Source organism: Artemia sp. Qi Xiang Cuo, chromosome 3 (genome assembly GCF_049724085.1).
Source record: "Artemia sp. Qi Xiang Cuo chromosome 3, ASM4972408v1, whole genome shotgun sequence".
NCBI lineage: Eukaryota > Metazoa > Arthropoda > Branchiopoda > Anostraca > Artemiidae > Artemia > Artemia sp. Qi Xiang Cuo.
In genome coordinates, this window is record NC_142796.1 from 36860341 (window position 1) to 36879952 (window position 19612).

A 19612-nucleotide genomic window follows, 5' to 3' on the forward strand; every position below is an offset into this window, starting at 1 on the left:
TTGAAAAAGAGTAAAAAAAATGTATTGGATTTGCTTTTCTCTTTACCGATTTTCTAGTTTAATAAAAATTCATTAAAAGTCTAAAACGACAAGGAAATTTGTTTATATGCTAGGGAGTCATGGTTGGGTACTATATTAAGGGATGGAAGCTTTATGGGGATTAAGAAGTTAGAGAAGTTTGCGGGTAAATGCATGACACAGAGCGACCATTTTCTTTAATCTATTTATGAATTACTTTACGTTTAAGGGTGTAATCATTGTTTATAATCTTTATTTTGTTGTATTTTTTCATTAATCCATAAAGGCTTTCAGTGTTAATAAATATCATATCATATCAAAGAAATGTATTCTAATCCGTTCAAATACCTACCTAAATAAGTCAATCATGCCTAATCCATATGGGATAGTATTAGCGGTATTCATTTTGATTTCTGCGCCAACCTGGTGGTGAACGCCTGTTCATCAGCATTATTAGTAACATTAGCAGCATTTGCAGTATAAGTAGCAGTATTAGTAGTGGTTTGCACTGAAAAATGCGGTCATCTGGTCAGTGATTTTTGCTTTGGGAATTTTGGCATCATATTTTCCCATGGAAATTTGAGCAGCAGGTCTTTTCTGTGGCAATAGGAATTTAAAGACATCCCAGTCCTTAAATAGAAGTGGCGGTGGTCTTGGAGACGAAGCAGGAGAAGACGAGTGTGTTTAAAAATGTATATAAAAAGATAGAAAATTATGATAAAGAAATGCCAATACTTAATCAAAATTTTTTCAAACAGTAATTTTATGAAAAAGAAATAATTTATTTGGTTTTTGTGAAGTGGCTCTTGAGTGTTTGATTTTATGCTTTACCTCTGTTGCTTTTATCTGAAAAAGACCCAAAAAATAAGAATAAACATGAATTAGGTATTTCGATATGATCTATGGAGCTTTTTTCCGCAAGATCACCCAAAATGTAGTTTCCGCTTGGAATCACCCAAAATGTAGTTTTTGAAAAGAATCTTGAAATCTACTGATTATGTATTTTCTATTTATAATTAGATTTTATTCTTGATAGAGAGGATATAAATGATCCACTCCGTTGTAAAATTATGTACATATCAGATGCGCGTCCCGTTCTTCAGCCAATCCCATTATTGCTCTACTATTAGCCAAAGACTTGTAACATTTTACACAAAACCTATGACATCACTTTGTTGATTCTGGACCTTTGGAGTTGCATTTGAATCATTTTCTTTCAGCAACCCCTTTTTCAAATCTGAGCAGTTTGAATCTCGCCTCAGCGTTGGTATAGTCACCTACTTTGTCTGACCGCTCAAACACCCGGCTGAATCTTCTTCGGTTTTGACATGATTGCAAACGCCGCAGTGGAAACCACGCAAAAGATTGGCGGATGTCATCCGCACTTGACTCACTGAAGCATCGATCCCGATAAAGCTCCCATCCTTGCCCAGTACACACCACAATGGAGTCCACTAACGGTGGCGACATCTGGTAAAACTCCCTCCCAAGCGTTTTAAGCAAAGATTTGTCCATCTCATTCTTCCTGTCAATTGTGAGTATAAAACAAAAAAAGATATAAAAAAAATGATATAAAAACTTTTCAAAATCTTTGGGAAATGCCAAGCTAGCAGATTTAAACTGATTGGGGTGAATAAAGAGTCCTTGTCAATATGTTGGGGGTTAATCAGCTTAATGATGCAACAAGTTTGTAACAGAGTGGTGTTAGGGTTCAAATGCAGCCAATGGCAGGTTTTTTTTCTGTTTTGGATTATGCTCATACTCTTCTCAGAATTCAAACTTCTGGTCCACCGCTGCCAATGCTTGTTTTCGTAAAGTAAAAGTATCAGGAAAGATGAAGAATGAGAATTTGTTCCGAATATTCTGCCAAACCCACTATTACGGTTAATGACACTTTCACGCAAAACTTTCAATAATCTTAGAATGCTTACTGATTAAGTCTGGTTTGGTTAAAGGAATAGTATCCCCCGATATGCCTGCCTTAAACAGCTTAGTTCTGTGACTTATCTACTCTGTTCCTGTACTCTTCATAAGGTTCCTTACTTCAGTTAGCCAATGGGAATATTTGTCTAATAGAAAATATTCGATCAAACTCTATTACGGCGTGGTTAAGTGTTTTACACAAGACCTTTTACATCCATCAATGTTATCTTTTTCGGTTTTTCATCGTTGAAAAGCCACTTGACTCGTCGTGTTTCCCCAAAGGTCTTTTTTTAACCAATCTTGGAAAACCTTGATTATGTTATGCTCATCTTTTTATTTATTTTTTATATTTATATATATAGGAAGAGCAAGAGAGGCTGAAACAAGAGAAAGCCAAACAAGCGTTTGAGAGCTTCTTCACCAAAAGAAAATCTGATTCTGTAACGGCCTTCAAAGATAATGAGGAAATCGAAACCTTGGAAAGATTTAAACCATTCTGTGTAAGTAGACGTCTTTAAGATTGACTGATGCTATTAATATAGAAAATAAAGTATTTCGCTACTTTGCCATAGTTAATGCGATGTGCAGATTTCCGGTCCTGTAAATGTCTTCCCTACTCTTTTAATGTAAAGAATGATAAATTGGCATTATATACTAAGTTCAAATTATATTTTTACTAATACGTTTTATAGGAGCAAAGCAAATTTCTTGAAAAGGAATCATTTTCTTTCTATTTGGCTACGTGTTAATATTCGTTGTCTCGTTGATCGCACTAACTCTCTAACATTCGCGCCTTATTAATCTTTCTTTGTCCATAAGCATTTTTCCTACTCTATTTTAATCTAAACAGCGATAATTTATTATTATTAGATATAGCGTCTCGAATCTTTTTTTGTTATTATGTTCTATAGGAACAAAAGCTAATCTCTTGAAAAAAATGTCATTTTCTTTCCATTGGCCACACGTTAATATTCCCCTCTTATCGATCCTATTAGCTATCTAACATTCACGTCTTATTCATCATTTTTGTTTCCTTAAACATTTTTTCTTCTCTATTTTAGTTTAAGTAATTCTAAATTAGCACCAAACATGCTACATTTCATGCCAAATTTGCCCAAAACTTTCCGCCTTTTCCTTTTATATTACATAATATTGCGTTGGCATTGTTTACAGTAGAGATTGCTTTAAACCTCAAAGTTCCTGTTTCATTTTTATTTTCCCCGAAAATACAAACTTTAATGGGGATTTGGAATTCAAGAGTCAATTTTAAATATTCCTATCTTTCTATTTAAAAACAAATAAAAGGAAAAAGTGGTACTTAACTTTCAATAATGATGGTGGAAATACGAGGGAAATGGCTGTCGAATATTTTAAATCCACATACGTAGATCTGTTTAAATTGAAAAAAAAAAAATAATTAGATACATGACACAATATATCATATATCCTGTTAATACTGTAAAGTCTTGTTACATAGACGAGTATTTTATTCTGCTTTTTCAGCACTTCTTGCTATAAACATTCGCTGATTGTTAGGATTATTTGTTTTTGTTATTTCTTTCTACCGTTTGTTGTGCAATTCTTTAAGACAAAATTCATAAGGGCCGTCGAATTTAAATGAGAGGTTAAGAGCTTTTAAGACTGGTATAAAGGGCGAGGGTACAGGAAGGGGTAGCCCCCCTCATATACGATATAATTTCTGTTTTTTTAAAGTTTTAATGTTGCTTCTTACTTTCAGTTGAAAAAACTTAGTTTTTTAATATAATTTATCTATTGAAAACAAAAAATCTGTGACACTATAATATATCATCGGATAGTTTTTCTTCCCGAATATAATGCGAAAAAATGTGCTTTATTTATATGGGCTCTGAATAGTTGATGTTCTCGTTTCTTTAAATTATATGCTATGTAGATTAGCAGCTAAATATATAATAGAAAGGGAAGCATATTACAGAGCTCCGATGGAGAGTCTAGGAAAGCGTTTTTACCGCTATTTTGTGTTATTGCAGACATCTTGAATACAAGTTTATTGAGAACCATATGAGTTTTGCGAAGGGACATAAGTTGCTGTTTATATGAGATTAATTAAAAAAAAAAAAATTCCACAAAATAAATTTTTCAAAGAAAAGTAAAGAACTCTATTAAACCAAAAATGAGCAAAAATCAAATCAAATAATCTACCAACTGTGAAACTACCACAAATCAGCATCGATAAATAAATGAAACCCAAGACGAACAGAAATTACAATAAATAACCGAGTCAAATTCAAAACGAACAGAAATTAACATGAGTAGGGCTCAAAACCCCTATGCCTTCCCAAGCCCAGACCGTAATTTGCACTTTACTGAAAAAATACAAATGAATGTGCCTTGTCACATAAATATCATATACTGATATTTAGTTATCATAATGTTAATATTATATATGTATATGTTTTTACTTTTATAACTTTAATAAATCAAATAATATTAACATTTTGATTGCTAAATATCAGTATATGTATATTAAACTGACAATGCATATTCATTTATGTTTTTTTCAGTAAAGTGCAAATTTTTGCAAGTGTAAGTGTAAAGTGCAAAATGGTGGGTGTGAGAGGGGTGTTAGTTATCCTCCAATTACTTTCCACCATTAAAAAGGGCACAAGCCCTTCTAATTTCCAATCGAATGAGCCCTTTTTGAAGTTTCTACATCATCAATATCTATAAAAACCTTATATGCCCCCAGGGCATAACTTACAACCCTTGCCCTGAGGGCTCTGAGGGGCTTATCATCCTCAAAGACCTAATTTCTAAAACTTTTAACTACATTGAACAAAATGACTATCTAAAAATTCAGATTGGATGTGTTTGGGGAAAAAGTGGGCGTGAGAGGAGTGTTACTTGCCCTTTAATCACTTTCGACCAATAAAAAGGCCCCAAGTCCTTTGAATTTCCAATCGAATGAGCCCTTTTTCAAGTTTCTACGACAAAGCTTTCAATAAAAACCTTATATCCCCCAGGGCATAACTTACAACCATTACACTGAGAGCTGGGAGGTGTCATCCTCTTAGATGTAATTTCCGGACCTTTCAACTACTTTGAACAAAATGGCTATCTCAAAATTTTGATTGGATGTGTTTGAGGAAATGGTGGGCGTGGAAGAGGTGTTAGTTGCCATCCAATCACTTTCGACTGTTAAAAAGGGGACAAGCCATTCCAACTTCCTATCGAATGAGCCCTTCTTGAAGTTTCTACGATAACTCCTTCGATACGAAGTGTCCTGGTCTAAGACCAAGAAAATAAATAAATAATACATTGTGCCCACATCGTTCTTTACTTAGGCAGCGCTATAGCGCTGCCTATGATTTTCTGGAGAAATATTTCAGTCTGTTTTTTTTTTTAAATATGAAAGTTTAGATAAATCAAGGCAGTAATTAAAACACACTCTTTTGTCAACCTGATTTAATGGTATGTGGTACTACTAAAGACACACTATCTTTTGAAAAAGAATGAGAAAACCAAAGACCTTAAGGAAAAAAAACTATGCATCTTCAGTTTCAAGTTGCTTGCTATTATGAAGGCCCTTGAACATATTCACAATGTTTCCCCTGTAGTTTTCTATTTAATATGGTCAGATTCACGCTCGGTGCTTAGTTGATAATATGCTAATCATAGATAGAAATGTTTTACGCATTATGTGTATTTAAGACCTTAAATTCTGGTTCTAATACAGTAATGACTTGGATAATTGATTCTGTTCGTATATATGATAACCAACTTGTTAATGATTTAGTTAAGTTTGGCACAATTTTTGGTAACTTCATTCAATACCGTCATACAGTTGAATAGTATTTGAAGCCGTATAATAGACACTTACATAAGTCTGAGCATAATAATTCTGTAATTTGCCGTCTTATCTTCCCATTCTTACAATTTTTCTTTTTCAACTGCGAAAAAAAATTGCACATTGACTATTTTACTTTTGACATCTTCATTGCATCCACCATCGTTATTAATAATACTATCTATGTAAATAGGGCTTTCTTATGATCTAACATCAAAACTTTACCCTAATTTATTCCTTACCTAACCGACACAGTCTTCTTAGCAATAGTTTTCTAGCCTATTCTTGCATCTCTAGGTATAAGAGCCTCCGAAAATTAGTTTTAACATTTTATATAGGAAACTGAAATTAACTGAGTGATCTAAGTCTAGGAGAGTTTAACCTTCCCATTTGATACCATGTTTATATCAGCTGAATCAAATACCAGTTATTAATATATATTGACTGAGGACTAAAGGATTCTGAATGACTTACTTGACTTGTGTGACTTAGGGCTCCTGCCGCGTTGGGGGCGGCGTAGAGAGCGTCGCAACTCTGCTCCTCCAGGCTGACCGGTTTGGTGCTAATATTGTGGCTTCGTCGACAGCAATGTTGGCCATCTCCAGGAATTTATTGAGACTATCCTTCCACCTGGTCCGGGGTCTGCCTCTCGGGCGGGACCCCGGGGTCTGCCTCTCGGGCGGGACCAGCCATGAGCTTTTGGGTCGAAATCATAAATTTTTTTGGCTGGGGTTGTCGTCGGCATAAGTAGGAAGTGTCCAATTCACCTGAGAGTGCGCTGTGCTATCTGGATGGAGAACAGCACTTGGGAGGTGAGTGCAAGTAACCTTGCGTTGCTCACAAATCATCCCACCGAAGTCCTTCAATCCGACGGAGCCTTTTCGTCTGGCAAACGTCTATCATATTGAGAGATGTCAACTTAAGGGGCCATGTTTCTGCTGCATAGAGCAGGAACGAGCTTACGAATGCGTTATAAATTCGCATATTCGTGCGACTAGATATGTGCGGCGTTCTCCAGAGAGCGTTGAGCCTTCCGACGATAGACGAGGCTTTTGATATTCGACTGCGTACCTCCTCGTCTATGGAGCTACCACTGGAGAGCACGGAGCCAAGATAAGTGAAGCTTCTTACAACTTCAGCAGGAGCTCCGCAGACAGTTATGTTCAAGGGGACAGGGCAGGGCTTGGGGTCTCAATTGCCATTATCTTAGTTTTGAGCCAGTTGATTTTCAGCCCCCCTATTGGGATATTTCTCATTCATTAATGCAACATTTAAGAGTAAAAATTTGGTCGACACATCCTCTCCCACTTTCTAGAACCACACTGTTCTTCTCTTTATAACTATACGTACATCATCTCTTCGTCTAATAAGCATCATCATGCTAACAAATTTGCTTCCTTCAACCAAGAATCAACCTAAAGCCTGTCTAATTACCACGCTTATTTTTGTTATCTATCTTTCGATGGGTTGAATTAATGTTTCCTTAAATCACTAGGTGCTCCCCGTTTTTCAAAAATCATACTTATAATTCTTAATATATTTTTTTCCCGATTTTGCAACCACTATATTGCTAAAACCATTTACCAGGCTATGATCACTTGAGGCCTTGTTATTTTTCAATCCTTTTAGCGCTGTCCTTAACTCATCCTTTCAAAATAAGTTTTCCTTCATTTCCAAATTGTTAAGATTTTTTTTTTTTTTTTTTTTTTTTTTTTTTTTTTTTTTTTTTACATCATTTACTACCTCATTATCGCGGTTTCACGCGCTCTGAATATTCTACCCGTGTCTCTTTAACCCTTTTTTTACCACTAATTGAGGCCCCATTCCTATCTTTAACTGGAACAACTTTGGACTGACTACTTCATTTCTATTTCTTAACATGGCAATACAATATCTTACTATTTATGCTTTCTGGCTGCATCTCCCATATCCTCGTCAGTTTTAATCACGACCTCCATTTAACATTTCCTTAATTAACGTTTGAATGTCTTCTACAATTTTCTTACTTTTCTTTTATTGTCGTGAGATCTATCACTCAGAAACTTTTGGAACAAACTCTTTCTATCTTCTACTAAACCTAAAGTGTTTTCCTTAACATTCTTACCAGTGTTTCTAAATTTGCTCCCTAAAATACCTTCTGCTCAGGGCCGGATGTAAAGCTTTGACGCTTCTAGGCCTAAGGATTTTTGCCGCTCCGTTGTTGTAAAAATCTTGTGGAAGTCCCCGAAAATTCGGGGATAGTGGAAGCACTGAACAGAACGCAACTGATGAGCCAAAAGTAATGAAAGCGAGAGGTGACATTGAACTCTTAGCTGCCATTCTTGGGGAACACATATCTGACAGTTTATTACTGGCCATGGAATTCCTGTGTTGTTTTAAAATCACTTTTATGTGAATACGCAGCACGGCGGCGGAGTGCACTTTGACGATAAATCACATCATTCCAGTTTTTAATAAGAAAAAAAAGTCTCCGTGATAATTCATTGCGCCCCTTGGCATCGTTGCTCCCCTAGGCCCGGGAAAAGTTGGCCAATTGGTAAATCTGGGCCTCCTTCTGCTGCTTTGCAAAATATCTCCAAAAATTATTCCATCCATCTTCTAGACTGTCAAGTTCGAAGTTTTTCAGTTTCATATCACACTGTTCTAGAAAATTTCCTCTCAAAATCCCATCCTGAAGTCTATGAACGTCTTAACTACTCATAAGGTAGTTATCCTTTCTAAATTTCAGCTTTAAATTAACCAGCTTTAAATTAAATTCAGCTTTTAAATTTCAGCTTTAAATTAAATTAACAAAATATAAAAAAGGAGACAATATAAAGTAAATATAGAGTAAATTGTAAAACATAAAATAAAAAATTAAACAAAAAAACAAAAAAAATCTATCAATATTATTCTAGCTATTTTGGACTTGTAAAATATTTCAAACAAGACAATCAAAAACCCCAAACGTTCCGCACGCTATCCAAAAACCAAGTTACATCTCTTAATAGGGGCGAGGATCTGAAAGTAATAATTTCCTAACTTTTTGACCAGACTTTCAAAATTCCCTTAAGAAAATCCCAACAATGGAAAAAGGAAATAGAATGGCAGACTTCTGTATCTCTTGAGAAAGATATTTTTATTTCGAAAAAAAGAATGGTAAGCTTTAACAGAAAATCTTCACAAACAAAAAGCAAAGTTAGCTTCACAGAAACATAAAAGAGCACTATGTCAACACCATTATAACATATGTCAACTGAAAGGGATTTCTTGGTAGATGTTAGATAATGTTAGAAAAGAAAAATATCCTCACGTATACAGTGGGACGGGGAAGGGACTTTTATACCATACAAATTCCCCCTCAAACTCGAAATGTTGCTGAGCAGGGGGTAATTTGCTATGGGGCAGGGGGGATAACTGCCCCCCCCCCAGCTGAAATTAAGTTTCTTAAAAAATCTTGTCAAAAATAAGATAAGGCTGCATAATTCAAGCATCCAGAGAAAGGGGTCAGTTGGGAAAATTGGCTCCAGCTCCCCCCCCCCTCACAGGATTTTGACGAAATTACGCCACTACTAGTGATCGTTCCTATATATTCCTTCTATAATAAATTCAGGTGTAGACATGTCAAGACGTAGAATTAAAAGATTTGCATAATATTAAAGCATACAATTTAGTCTGTTTCTTTGAAAATGTAACTATAAATCGATTTTCCTTCGAATAAATAAATCCTTTTCTTTGATTTCCGAAATTGGAGAGATATTATTGCTAAGCCATAAAAACTATTAAATTAACCTGAACTATAACCAAAACTCGAAAAAACAGCTCCCAGCATTTCTATACAATTTTGAATGGTTTCTTATTCTTTACGATTTTTCAAGTACTTTTTTTTTGCTGTTCTAGTCTATTATCAAAATACTTGATATCCTCCACTTAACTCCTTTAAGCCACTTAAATCCATTTTCCTTAAAAGTAAATCAACCCCTTTCCTTGAAGATAATATCTTAAACCACATTGGCCTGACGTAACATAAAGAAAGAAAAACGTGAAAAAACACAACAAAGCAAATATTTCGAGAGGACAAACGCCTCTCTTCTTCAGCTCGAAACGAAATAATGTATCCAAGGAAAGTGCCGAAGAAAAAAACACAAAAAACAAACGCGGAAAATCAATGTGAAAAGAACCAAAAAACAAAAGAAAAAACCAAAAACTTAAGAAGAATAAAACTCAATAAAAATCAAAAATTATAAGAATTAAAAACAAATACCTAACAACCATAAAAGTGAGTTATTCGCCAATATCCGGGATTTGCACAAAATCCAAAAAATTATGAACTGCCATCGACGGATACTAGCGAACAACTTTCGCGCTGAAGAAGAAAGGCGTTTGTCCTCTCGAAATATTCGCTTTGTTGTGTTTTTTTCAGTATTTTCATTTGGCCTTTAAAAACCCCATTTTTGCTCGTTTTTCTTTCTTTATGCCCTTTCCTTGATTTCTGAAACCGGAGAAATATTATTACTTAGTCCCCCCAAAAAAGAAGAAATATTGAACCGAATTGAGCTGCAACTAAAGCTGGAAAAAACGAGGCGGGGCACCCAGCCTTTTAAAAAAATTAGGAAAAATTTTCCTTTTTTACTATTATTTAGTATTCCTTTGTGTTGTTTAATTAAAATGTTTAAGTTCCTAGAATTGTTCATATGCGTTTTAAACAGCAAGCACAAACGGAATTCTTCAGATTTTGAAACCCCTCCCTCATCTATCAAGCACCAATATGCAGAGCCATTGCTGGCGCATACGACGTCGACTCGACGTTTCGGTTGCTTTTTTTTTTTTTTTTTTTTTTTTTTTTTTACAAGGACAACTAGCAAGCCTACCGCCCAACCTGGCCGCGAGGGGAAGGATCCTGTGTTAACTATGCTACCACATGATCGTATACCTTAATATTAAAGGGTAAATCACCTTGAGTCACTGATATAATTAAAATGGTGAAATTACTTTCTTGGGGGAACTACTGTGTTAAAAAAAATATTGTCACACTGTTCGTGCATATAATTTCTATGGGGACCATAAGCACATATGACTGACGAATTACAAATTAAATATGAAGATAAATTCTTCAATTTCAATTAATATGATTGGGTACAACGATATGATAAAGCATATATTGTGACAGAAATACAGTATGTGTATCTAATATGACAGATTAATCAAGTTATTTGAGCACTGTAGTAAGCCTTCTTCGTTCCTGTTTCTAAGATATAGATACCAAGTTCCACGTACCTGTCAGGAATGGGTGTGGATTTCAAGCATCCAGGGGCTTGTATGATGGTGATGTGTAGTGACACATCTAATTTCATTCGTAGGGACTTCTGTAATATGATGCACATCCATTATCTAGTTTGCTAATAAGTCCAAGTTTTACAAGCTGGCTAGCAATTTCAAAGGCGGCTCCCCTTTCACATAGACCAATTGTATTATTTATATTGTTTCTGTTTTTGGAGCAACTAACCGCAGTTGTTTTTTATGAAGTCTTGATACTAATTTTCCACCTAGCATAAGACCAAGAAAATGACACTTACTGTATTTGAATTTGCATACATGGACACACTCAGGGGAGATAATTTTTTTCCTTCTGAAGATTATCATTGCTGACGCTACTCTTTGGGAGAAATTAAAATATTTCAATGGGAATAGCATGTATTAAAGCCAGAATTCTGACTACACCTAAAACGCCACAAAAAACCATATTTGAGGAGGAGGAGGCACAAACTAGTAAAAAGAAACAAAATATAAAACAGGAAGAAGAAATATTTTCTTTCAGATAAAAAGAAACATGGAAATTATATGAGTTTTTTTAAGTAATGGCAACGATCTCAAAATTTTGGGGCTTGGGCGGGGAGGGGAGGGCTGAAATATACTGATCTGATATACGACAATCTTTTAAATTACAGAAGCTATTTTGGTTGTGCAAAAACCATTTTGCATTATAAGTTTTTCACTTCAGATAATGCTTTTATTTTATTAACGTTTTAGGTATATTTTTGAGTTGTAAATCATTTGATGTCCGCATCGAGTTCCAAAAACTATTCGTCGACAAGCTTGTAGCAAACATATTTTATTCAGGAGTTCATTTAAGACTACAACAACGGCACGTGTAATAAAAGCTAATAAAAAAACATATTGGTATGGAATGCAACAACACGGAACTACTAAAAAATTCGATTAAAAAAAAGTTAAAATAAAAAGAACTTCATATTAAATTAAGCATGACTTAACAAGAAAAAAAAAGATATGGACAGAAAGAAATTCTCTTAGAAGATCTTTTTTAGATTTTCTTTTTGAGAGGTTAAATGAATGAACTGAACAGGCCTCTTGTAGAGAATTCCATATAGCGAGGAATTCTAACATTCAGTTTGAAGTGCATCTGTTTGACAGTGAAGTATTATAAACTTTGAGACTAGCCCAATTTTCTAACATCGTAATATGAGCTAGTGTAAGGAGGGATGCTTCGAATAGATTAGGATGAAGAAGGAGCATGCGTAGCTGTGTTTGCCTCAGGCGGCTCGGTGCAGCGGTGAGTTGTTTGTAGTAGCAGTAGTAGTAATATGCTATGTCAGGTACTGGCAGTAAAAACACGGCGTTCACTTTAAAGAAATCTATTTTGTCTTGTAGTCTGCTAAGATTCAAGAAGTTCATAGCAATATAGAGTTTATGTACTGGAGATTCGGAAAGTTTGTCGTGTAAAAAATGTGCCGTGTAATTTCTTATTGCCCGAACAATCACCGAACAATCTACTGATGATTAAAAAAGTGAAAAACTTCAGAGTCCTCATAAGAAGCGCTAAAAGCAACGTTGATGTCTTGTAATTGGCGGCGGGGCTGTACAAGCGCCGGTGAAAAGTAGTATGCAGGCAGCAGGTACATTACCAGGCAGCAGGAAAATGTGTTTTTAAATGCATTATTTGGATTCTTTGATGAATTGTTTGTCGCATATTGACTCCAAGAACGGACGTAGGGATTAGTTTTGAGTTGGGGTACCATATTTTGGGGAGGACTACAAGTTAGTAAAAACAATAAAAGTAGGTAAACTGTTGGGTATTACGTTAAATATTGAAGCGCAGTTCAGACTCCCTTCCTCTTCTTCTCCTGTTCTGTGTACGTACCAGATTGACTCTATATATAACTATCGTTTAAGCTGCAGAAGCTGTACAAGTTGTATAACACTAATATTATTACTATGTTAGGATTCAGGAGCTTGTTCTTTACGCCAGCATTTCAGGCTCGAAATCCTTAGCCCCATGACGACTTTATAACATTAGCAGTACAATGTAAAATTTAACCTATCCTTTTCGTCCAGTGGAGCCTACCTTCTGCGCTAACTATATCCCAATGTAGGGACGGAATAGATAGAATTAATTCTAGAGTCAAATGGTATTATTGTAAGCTCGTCATAGCGCTAAGCAGCCTGAATATGACATTCTGATATAAATATCTCCATCCCATCGTGTCAATGATGGGACGGTCAAAGCTTCTACTGTGACTACTTTCCAAGAAAATTCCAAGTATTTGAGGGTGTTTCTAAAATATCATCCTAGCTTACCCTGTATTATCTGTTCTGAATTTTTGGATTTTAACTTAAAATTCGAAATTTTAGACAGCATTTTAAGTAGTAATATGTAATGTCAAGCTATTTATGTCCATGTCACCTAAAATGCTCATCCAGTGGGCTCAAACCACTTGACTCATGAAGAGAAGAGCGAGGGTACCCTAATAAAGACCGAATGAAAATCTTCCAAGTGGAAAAATGTTGTCTTCGGTGGTGATCAATTGAAAGTGTTGAAAAATCGTCTTTATTTTTAGGTAAAGGATAATATGCAACTAGCACCATTAACTAGGATTGATTTCAGTGAAACCAGAAGAAGATCAATGGACAACTTGTTGAACGGCACAGTTCCTGTTCATCATTTGTACCTAGAAGAACTGAAAACTGGAGCTGCAGGAAAAGGAAAGAGTACCAAAATTTCTTGGCGTGTTGAAAATAAAGAGGATGATATAGAAATTATAGGTGGGCTAATTAAGTTTTCTTAAAATCTAATTGAATGTTTGATGCGATACCTGTTCAAAAGTCTGCATTTCTTGGGAAATTTCAAGGGTTTTGGGCTAATTTAGTGTCTTCAGACACCAGACGAGGTGCAGATTTTCAATCCAGGGATCTTCATGAATTCAAAATGCATCGGTGTTTGGATTGTTTTGACTTCTCAATTACTAATGAGAAATCTAGACCAGGAAGATAATCCACAAAAGACACCTTAGGTATGATCGGTTCGTAAGGCACTGCAGACGATTTTTCGGATATACGGTTAGCTTAGCTACTGGATGCGGGAAGAAGACAGCAAGTGAGTCTCATGCAGAGTGATAGCATATGTAATGGCCCAACGGTAGTCTTAGCATGGTTTACCTAAGTAAAGCTTGGAGTGCTACCAGTTGCACTGAGCCTGGGTTAGCTCAACCTTGGAGATGGGAAAATTGTGCTACTTTAGCGAGAGTAGCTGAAGGGATGAGTTGGGCTAGGTTTATGGATCATATCAGTTAGTTCCGGGGTAGAGAATAGTTTGACTAGCTGTATGTGTCTTGACGGGGAGGGGGGGGTGTTATAGAGCTGAGAATTGGGCCCCTACTGAAGGCTGAGATCTTCTTTGAAGCTTAAACTCTTGGGGAGGCAGAGGAATACATACTGGCAGATTTACAATCCTGTTGCCGTTTTCATTAAAACACATTACACTATTTCTATATAGACCAAAATGAGGATGTATCATTCTGATCCATAATCGTCAAAAAAAAAATTTATTGTATCTCTACCATTTGGTTTTTAAATAGGTTAGATCGACAATTTACTCAAAAATAGATTTAAACAAGTAACTGCATTTTTGTCATCGCTGTCCTGAAACTAAGCTGTATGGGCGGGATTTACTCAAAAATAGATTTAAACGATTAAATGCATATTTGTCATCGTAGTCCTAAAACCAAGCTGTATGGGCGGGATTACAAGAAGACCCCCCCCCCCAGAAAGACACAAACTGAGAAAAAAATTTACAATATTAAAAGGAAACTGAACAACTACCGCTTTAATAAATCAAAAATTAATTCAGATCTTAAGGAATAAATATCAACATATGTATATTAAACTGACAATGCAGATTTTTTTTAGTAAATTCATTTGAATTTTTTCAGTAAAGCACAAATTATATTCTGGCTTTTAGAAACCATAGGGGTTTAGAACCCTACTCAGATTAAATCTTGGTTACATCATATCTTGGTTAAGCCTGGGCATGAATTTAAAAAAAAATCTAAATTAAATTAAAATTTTTTTTTAACTATGACGGGGGGAGGGGGTAGTTTTCGTCAGGGAGTATTCTTAATGGGGTTGGAGAATTTTCCAAGAGAAAACATCTAAACCTAAAGATAATAGCCCAAGCAATCAAAGTATTTCTGAAGGATAGATTGTCTTTGGACTCATCAAATTATTAATGTCTAAGCTTTTATAGACAAAAAACGCACCGAATCTTATGAACTATCTTTTCTTATTGTTTGCACTGTAATAATTTCGACGAAATTGTAGCATTTCCCTTGAAAATTTTGAATAAAAATTCTGTGAATGCGGAATAAAAACGCAATTGAAAAATTAAAATGAAAAAGAAAAAACTAATACCTTTTTTGACACATTTTCGTGTCTAATTATAAGTACATACATAGGTGGGCGTGTAATAATAATTTAAGCTTCAAAATTGACTAACTTACAATAATAATTGGTCTCATGTTAAAAATTACCTTATTAGTAGTCATTTTAAAAGTACTGGGAAATAGAAAGTCGAATTGGAGCTCTCAAGAAGGGATGTTGCTACAGAATTTTATTGGGGGGGGGGGGTGGGGCAAGGGGGATCTCCATCCGAAAAGTCAAGAGGATGGGCTATAGAATCATTTTTTCTCCAAATCACTGCCCGCTTGAAACAATGCCACTGCCTTCAAGGTTATTTTTAGAAATAGAATTAATTATGAATATTTTTTTTGGGCCATAGAATAAGATTTTGAGCTCTTAGTTTCAAAAGTTTTCAGTAAAGAACTGAAAAAAAATTCAAATGAATTTACTGAAAAAAATATGCATTGTCAATTTAATGTACATATGCTGATATTCATTCCATAAAATCTTAATTAATTTAGTTTTCTTAAGGTTATAAAAAGTGAAAACATTTAAAAAAAAATTGAATAAAATACAAATTATATTCTGGCTTTTAGAAAGCATAGGGTATAGAACCCTACTCAGATTAATTTCTGCTCCTTTTGAGTATGAAATATTTTAATTTCTGTTTGTTTTGGGTTTCATTTATTTATTGATACTAATTTGTGGTAGTTGTATGCTTGGTAGATTATTTGATTCTATTTTGTTCATTAAACTGATCAATCACATTTTTTTCATTAAATTCATTTAAATTTTTTTTTTTATAATAAAAATCATTTTCTGGATTTTAGGAAGCTTGGGATTTATAGCCCCACTCATATCGATTTCTACTTTTAGAGTGTATATCTCCTTTTACATTCTAGTTGATTTGAGTTCTATTTTTTATTGATACTGATTTATGGCAGTTTCATGCCTGGTACATAATTTGATTCTATTTTTGTTTATTTTTGGTTTAATGGAGTTCTTTACTTTTTTTTGAAAAACTTATTTTGTGGAAAAAGTTTTTTTAGTTAATCTCTCAATAGACTAGAAGATAGGTGTGTCAAGTTCTTAGTTATTCTTACTGATGATAATTTCTCCTATATGCATCATATTAGTCTAAATATAATAAAATGAAAATATCGAGGAATCTTAGAACTCTTGCAAAGCTCAAATAAATTTTTCCTTGGTCGATCCTAAAAATTCTGTTTCATTGTCCAATTCGGTCCTACATCCCTTGATTCTATTTTGTTCAGTAAACTGACCATACACATTTTTTTCAGTAAGTTCATTTGAATTTTCTTCAGTAAAATGCAAATTATATTCTAGCTTTTAGAACGCATGGGGTTTAGAACCCTACTCATATTAATTTCTGCTAGTTTTGATTTTGACTTATTTTAGTTTCTGTTTGTTTTGAGTTTCATTTATTCATTGATACTGATTTGTGGTAGTTGTATGTTTGGTACATAATTTGATTCTATTTTTGTTCATTTTTGGTTTAATGGAGTTCTTTACTTTTTTTTTGAAAAACTTACTTTGTGGAAAAAGTTTTTTTAGTTAATCTCTTAATAGACTAGAAGATAGGTGTGTCAAGTTCCTAGTTATTCTTACTGATGATAATTTCTCCTATATGCATCATATTAGTCTAAATATAATAAAATGAAAATATCGAAGAATCTAGAACTCTTGCAAAGCTCAAATAAATTTTTCCTTGGTCGATCCTAAAAATTCTGTTTCATTGTTCAATTCGGTCCTACATCCCTTAATTCTATTTTGTTCAGTAAACTGACCATACACATTTGACTGTTCGTTTTATATTGACATAGTCTTTTTCAGGGAGGAAGACAAAGTCTCTTCTAAACTTAAACAACCATCCCTTCCATAAAAACCTTAAATACCCCCTGGGTATAACTTACAATCCTTGCCCCTTATCTGTGGGGTTTGTTTCAACCCCAAAAGCCAGGTTACATGATATTTAGACTATTTTGAATAGAATGGCTATCTCAAAATTTCTATTAGATGCATTTTCTATAGATATGACGATATTTATTCCTTAAAATCTTAATTTTCGATTTCTTAAAGTTATAAAAGTGAAAACATCTAAAAGAATTTTTATCAATGAAGTAATAATTGTATTCTGACTTTTAGAAAGCATAGGGCTTAGCATTAACCCCTGTTTGCATTCTGTTTTGTATTAACTTTCCGTCGAAGACTCAAAAGCCATTCTAGTCCTTTCATCCTAGGACATGCTGATATCTGATATCTAAATAAGCCATGAATTTTTAATTAGTAAAACAAAAGCAAGTTTTAAAATCATAATTAATATATTTATTTCTGAATTTTTCTAGTACGGCCATATCTAATATCATGTTTATCTAATTTATGTTCGATTTTTATTCATTCTGGTAAAAAAGAGAAAAAAATAATAATAAATAAAATTTATATGAAATAAATTGAAAATTAAAGTACATTTATTAAAATCGATTTTTTAATTGGCCTAGAATTTTAAATTAGTTCCTTGATCCGAGTTTCTATGTCAACAACAAAAAAGATCAGAAAAATGTTTGAAAGACCATTCTTTCACAACTAATGAAAAATTCATTTTATTCTGTTATGAAACTTGAACTATTGATCTATAATGAAATCTCTCCAGTCAACTTCTAGTTCACAGACAGCTAACATTGATATAATACATTGATAGGCCAAAATATCATACTCAAATGTAAGTATTTCTATCTTTAATATTTATTACGATGCACATATGAAATTACTGATGAATATTGTCACGCTCCTCTCTAATTTTCAGCTAAATAACACAGGGGTGGATCCAGAATCTTTTTAGGGGGGGAGAGGGGCGCAAAATATGTTGATCCGATAGAAACAAAAAAATTTTAGAGGGGGCGTAAAATATGTTGATCCGATAGAAAAAATGGCTATCTAAAAATTTTGATTGGATGTGTTTGGGGAAAAGCTGGGCGTGAGAGGGGGGTTTATTGCCCTCAAATCACTTTCGACTATTAAAAATGGCACTAGCCCATTGAATTTCCAATCGAATGAGCTCTTTTTCAAGTTTCTACGGCAAAGATTTCAATAAAAACCTTATGCCCCCAGGGCATAACTTATAACCCTTGCCCTGAAGACTGTAGGGGGAGTGTCCTGCTCAAAGGTATAATTTCCTGAACTTTAAACTGCGTGAAACAAAATGGCTCTCTAAAAGTTTTAATTGGATGTGGTTGAGGAAACGGTGGGCGTGGAAGGGGTGTCAGTTGCCTTCCAATCACTTTCGACTATTAAAAAGGGCACTAGCCATTTCAATTTCCAATCAAATGAGCCCTTTTTGAAGTTTCTACGACGACAAGTTCTATAAAAACCTTTTATGCCCCCAGGGCATAACTTACAACCCATGCCCTGAGGGCTGTGGGGGGGTGTCCTCCTCAAAACATAATTTCTATCTGAAAATCCACAATACTGAACAAAATGGCTATATAAAAATTTTGATTGAATGTGTTTGGGGAAAAGGTGGGTGAGAGAGGGGGGCTAGTTGCCCTCAAATCACTTTCGTCTATAAAAAAGGGCACTAGACATTTGAATTTCCAATCGATTGAGCCCTTTTTCAAGTTTCTACGACAAAGATTTCAATAAAAACTTATATGCCCTGAAGACTGTGGGGGGAGTGTCCAGCTCTAAGGTATAATTTCCTGAACTTTAACTGCGTGGAACAAAAAGGCTATCTCAAAATTTTGATTGAATGTGTTTGGAGAAATGGTGGGCGTCGAAGCGGTGTTAGTTGCTTTCCAATTACTTTCGACTATTAAAAAGGGCGCTATCCATTTCGATTTCTAATCAGATGAGCCATTTTTGAACTTTCTACGACAACGCGTTCTCTAAAAACTTTATAAGCCCCCAGGGCATAACTTACAACTCTGGTACTAAGGGCTGTGAGGGGGTTGTCATCCTCAAAGGCCTAATTTCCAGAACTTTCTACTACGTTGAACAAAATGGCTACTGAAAATTTTGATTGGATGTGTTTGGGGGAATGGTGGACGTGAGCGGGGGGTTAGTTACCCTCCAATCACTTTCGACTATTAAAAAGGGCACTAGCCCTCTCAATTTCCAATTGAATGAGCCCCTTTTGAAATTTCTACGACAGCGCTA

General features: G+C 34.7%; 1 protein-coding gene across 1 annotated transcript in view; it reads left to right on the forward strand.

Moving 5' to 3' along the window:
• The window catches only part of LOC148954061 (uncharacterized), a 148072-nt gene that overhangs the window by 52510 nt on the left and 75950 nt on the right, over positions 1 to 19612 (forward strand). The window contains exons 6-7 of the mRNA XM_089085776.1: positions 2304 to 2441; positions 13603 to 13807. Of these exons, the coding sequence (XP_088941902.1) occupies positions 2304 to 2441; positions 13603 to 13807 (343 nt within the window). The remainder of the gene's footprint in view (positions 1 to 2303; positions 2442 to 13602; positions 13808 to 19612) is intronic.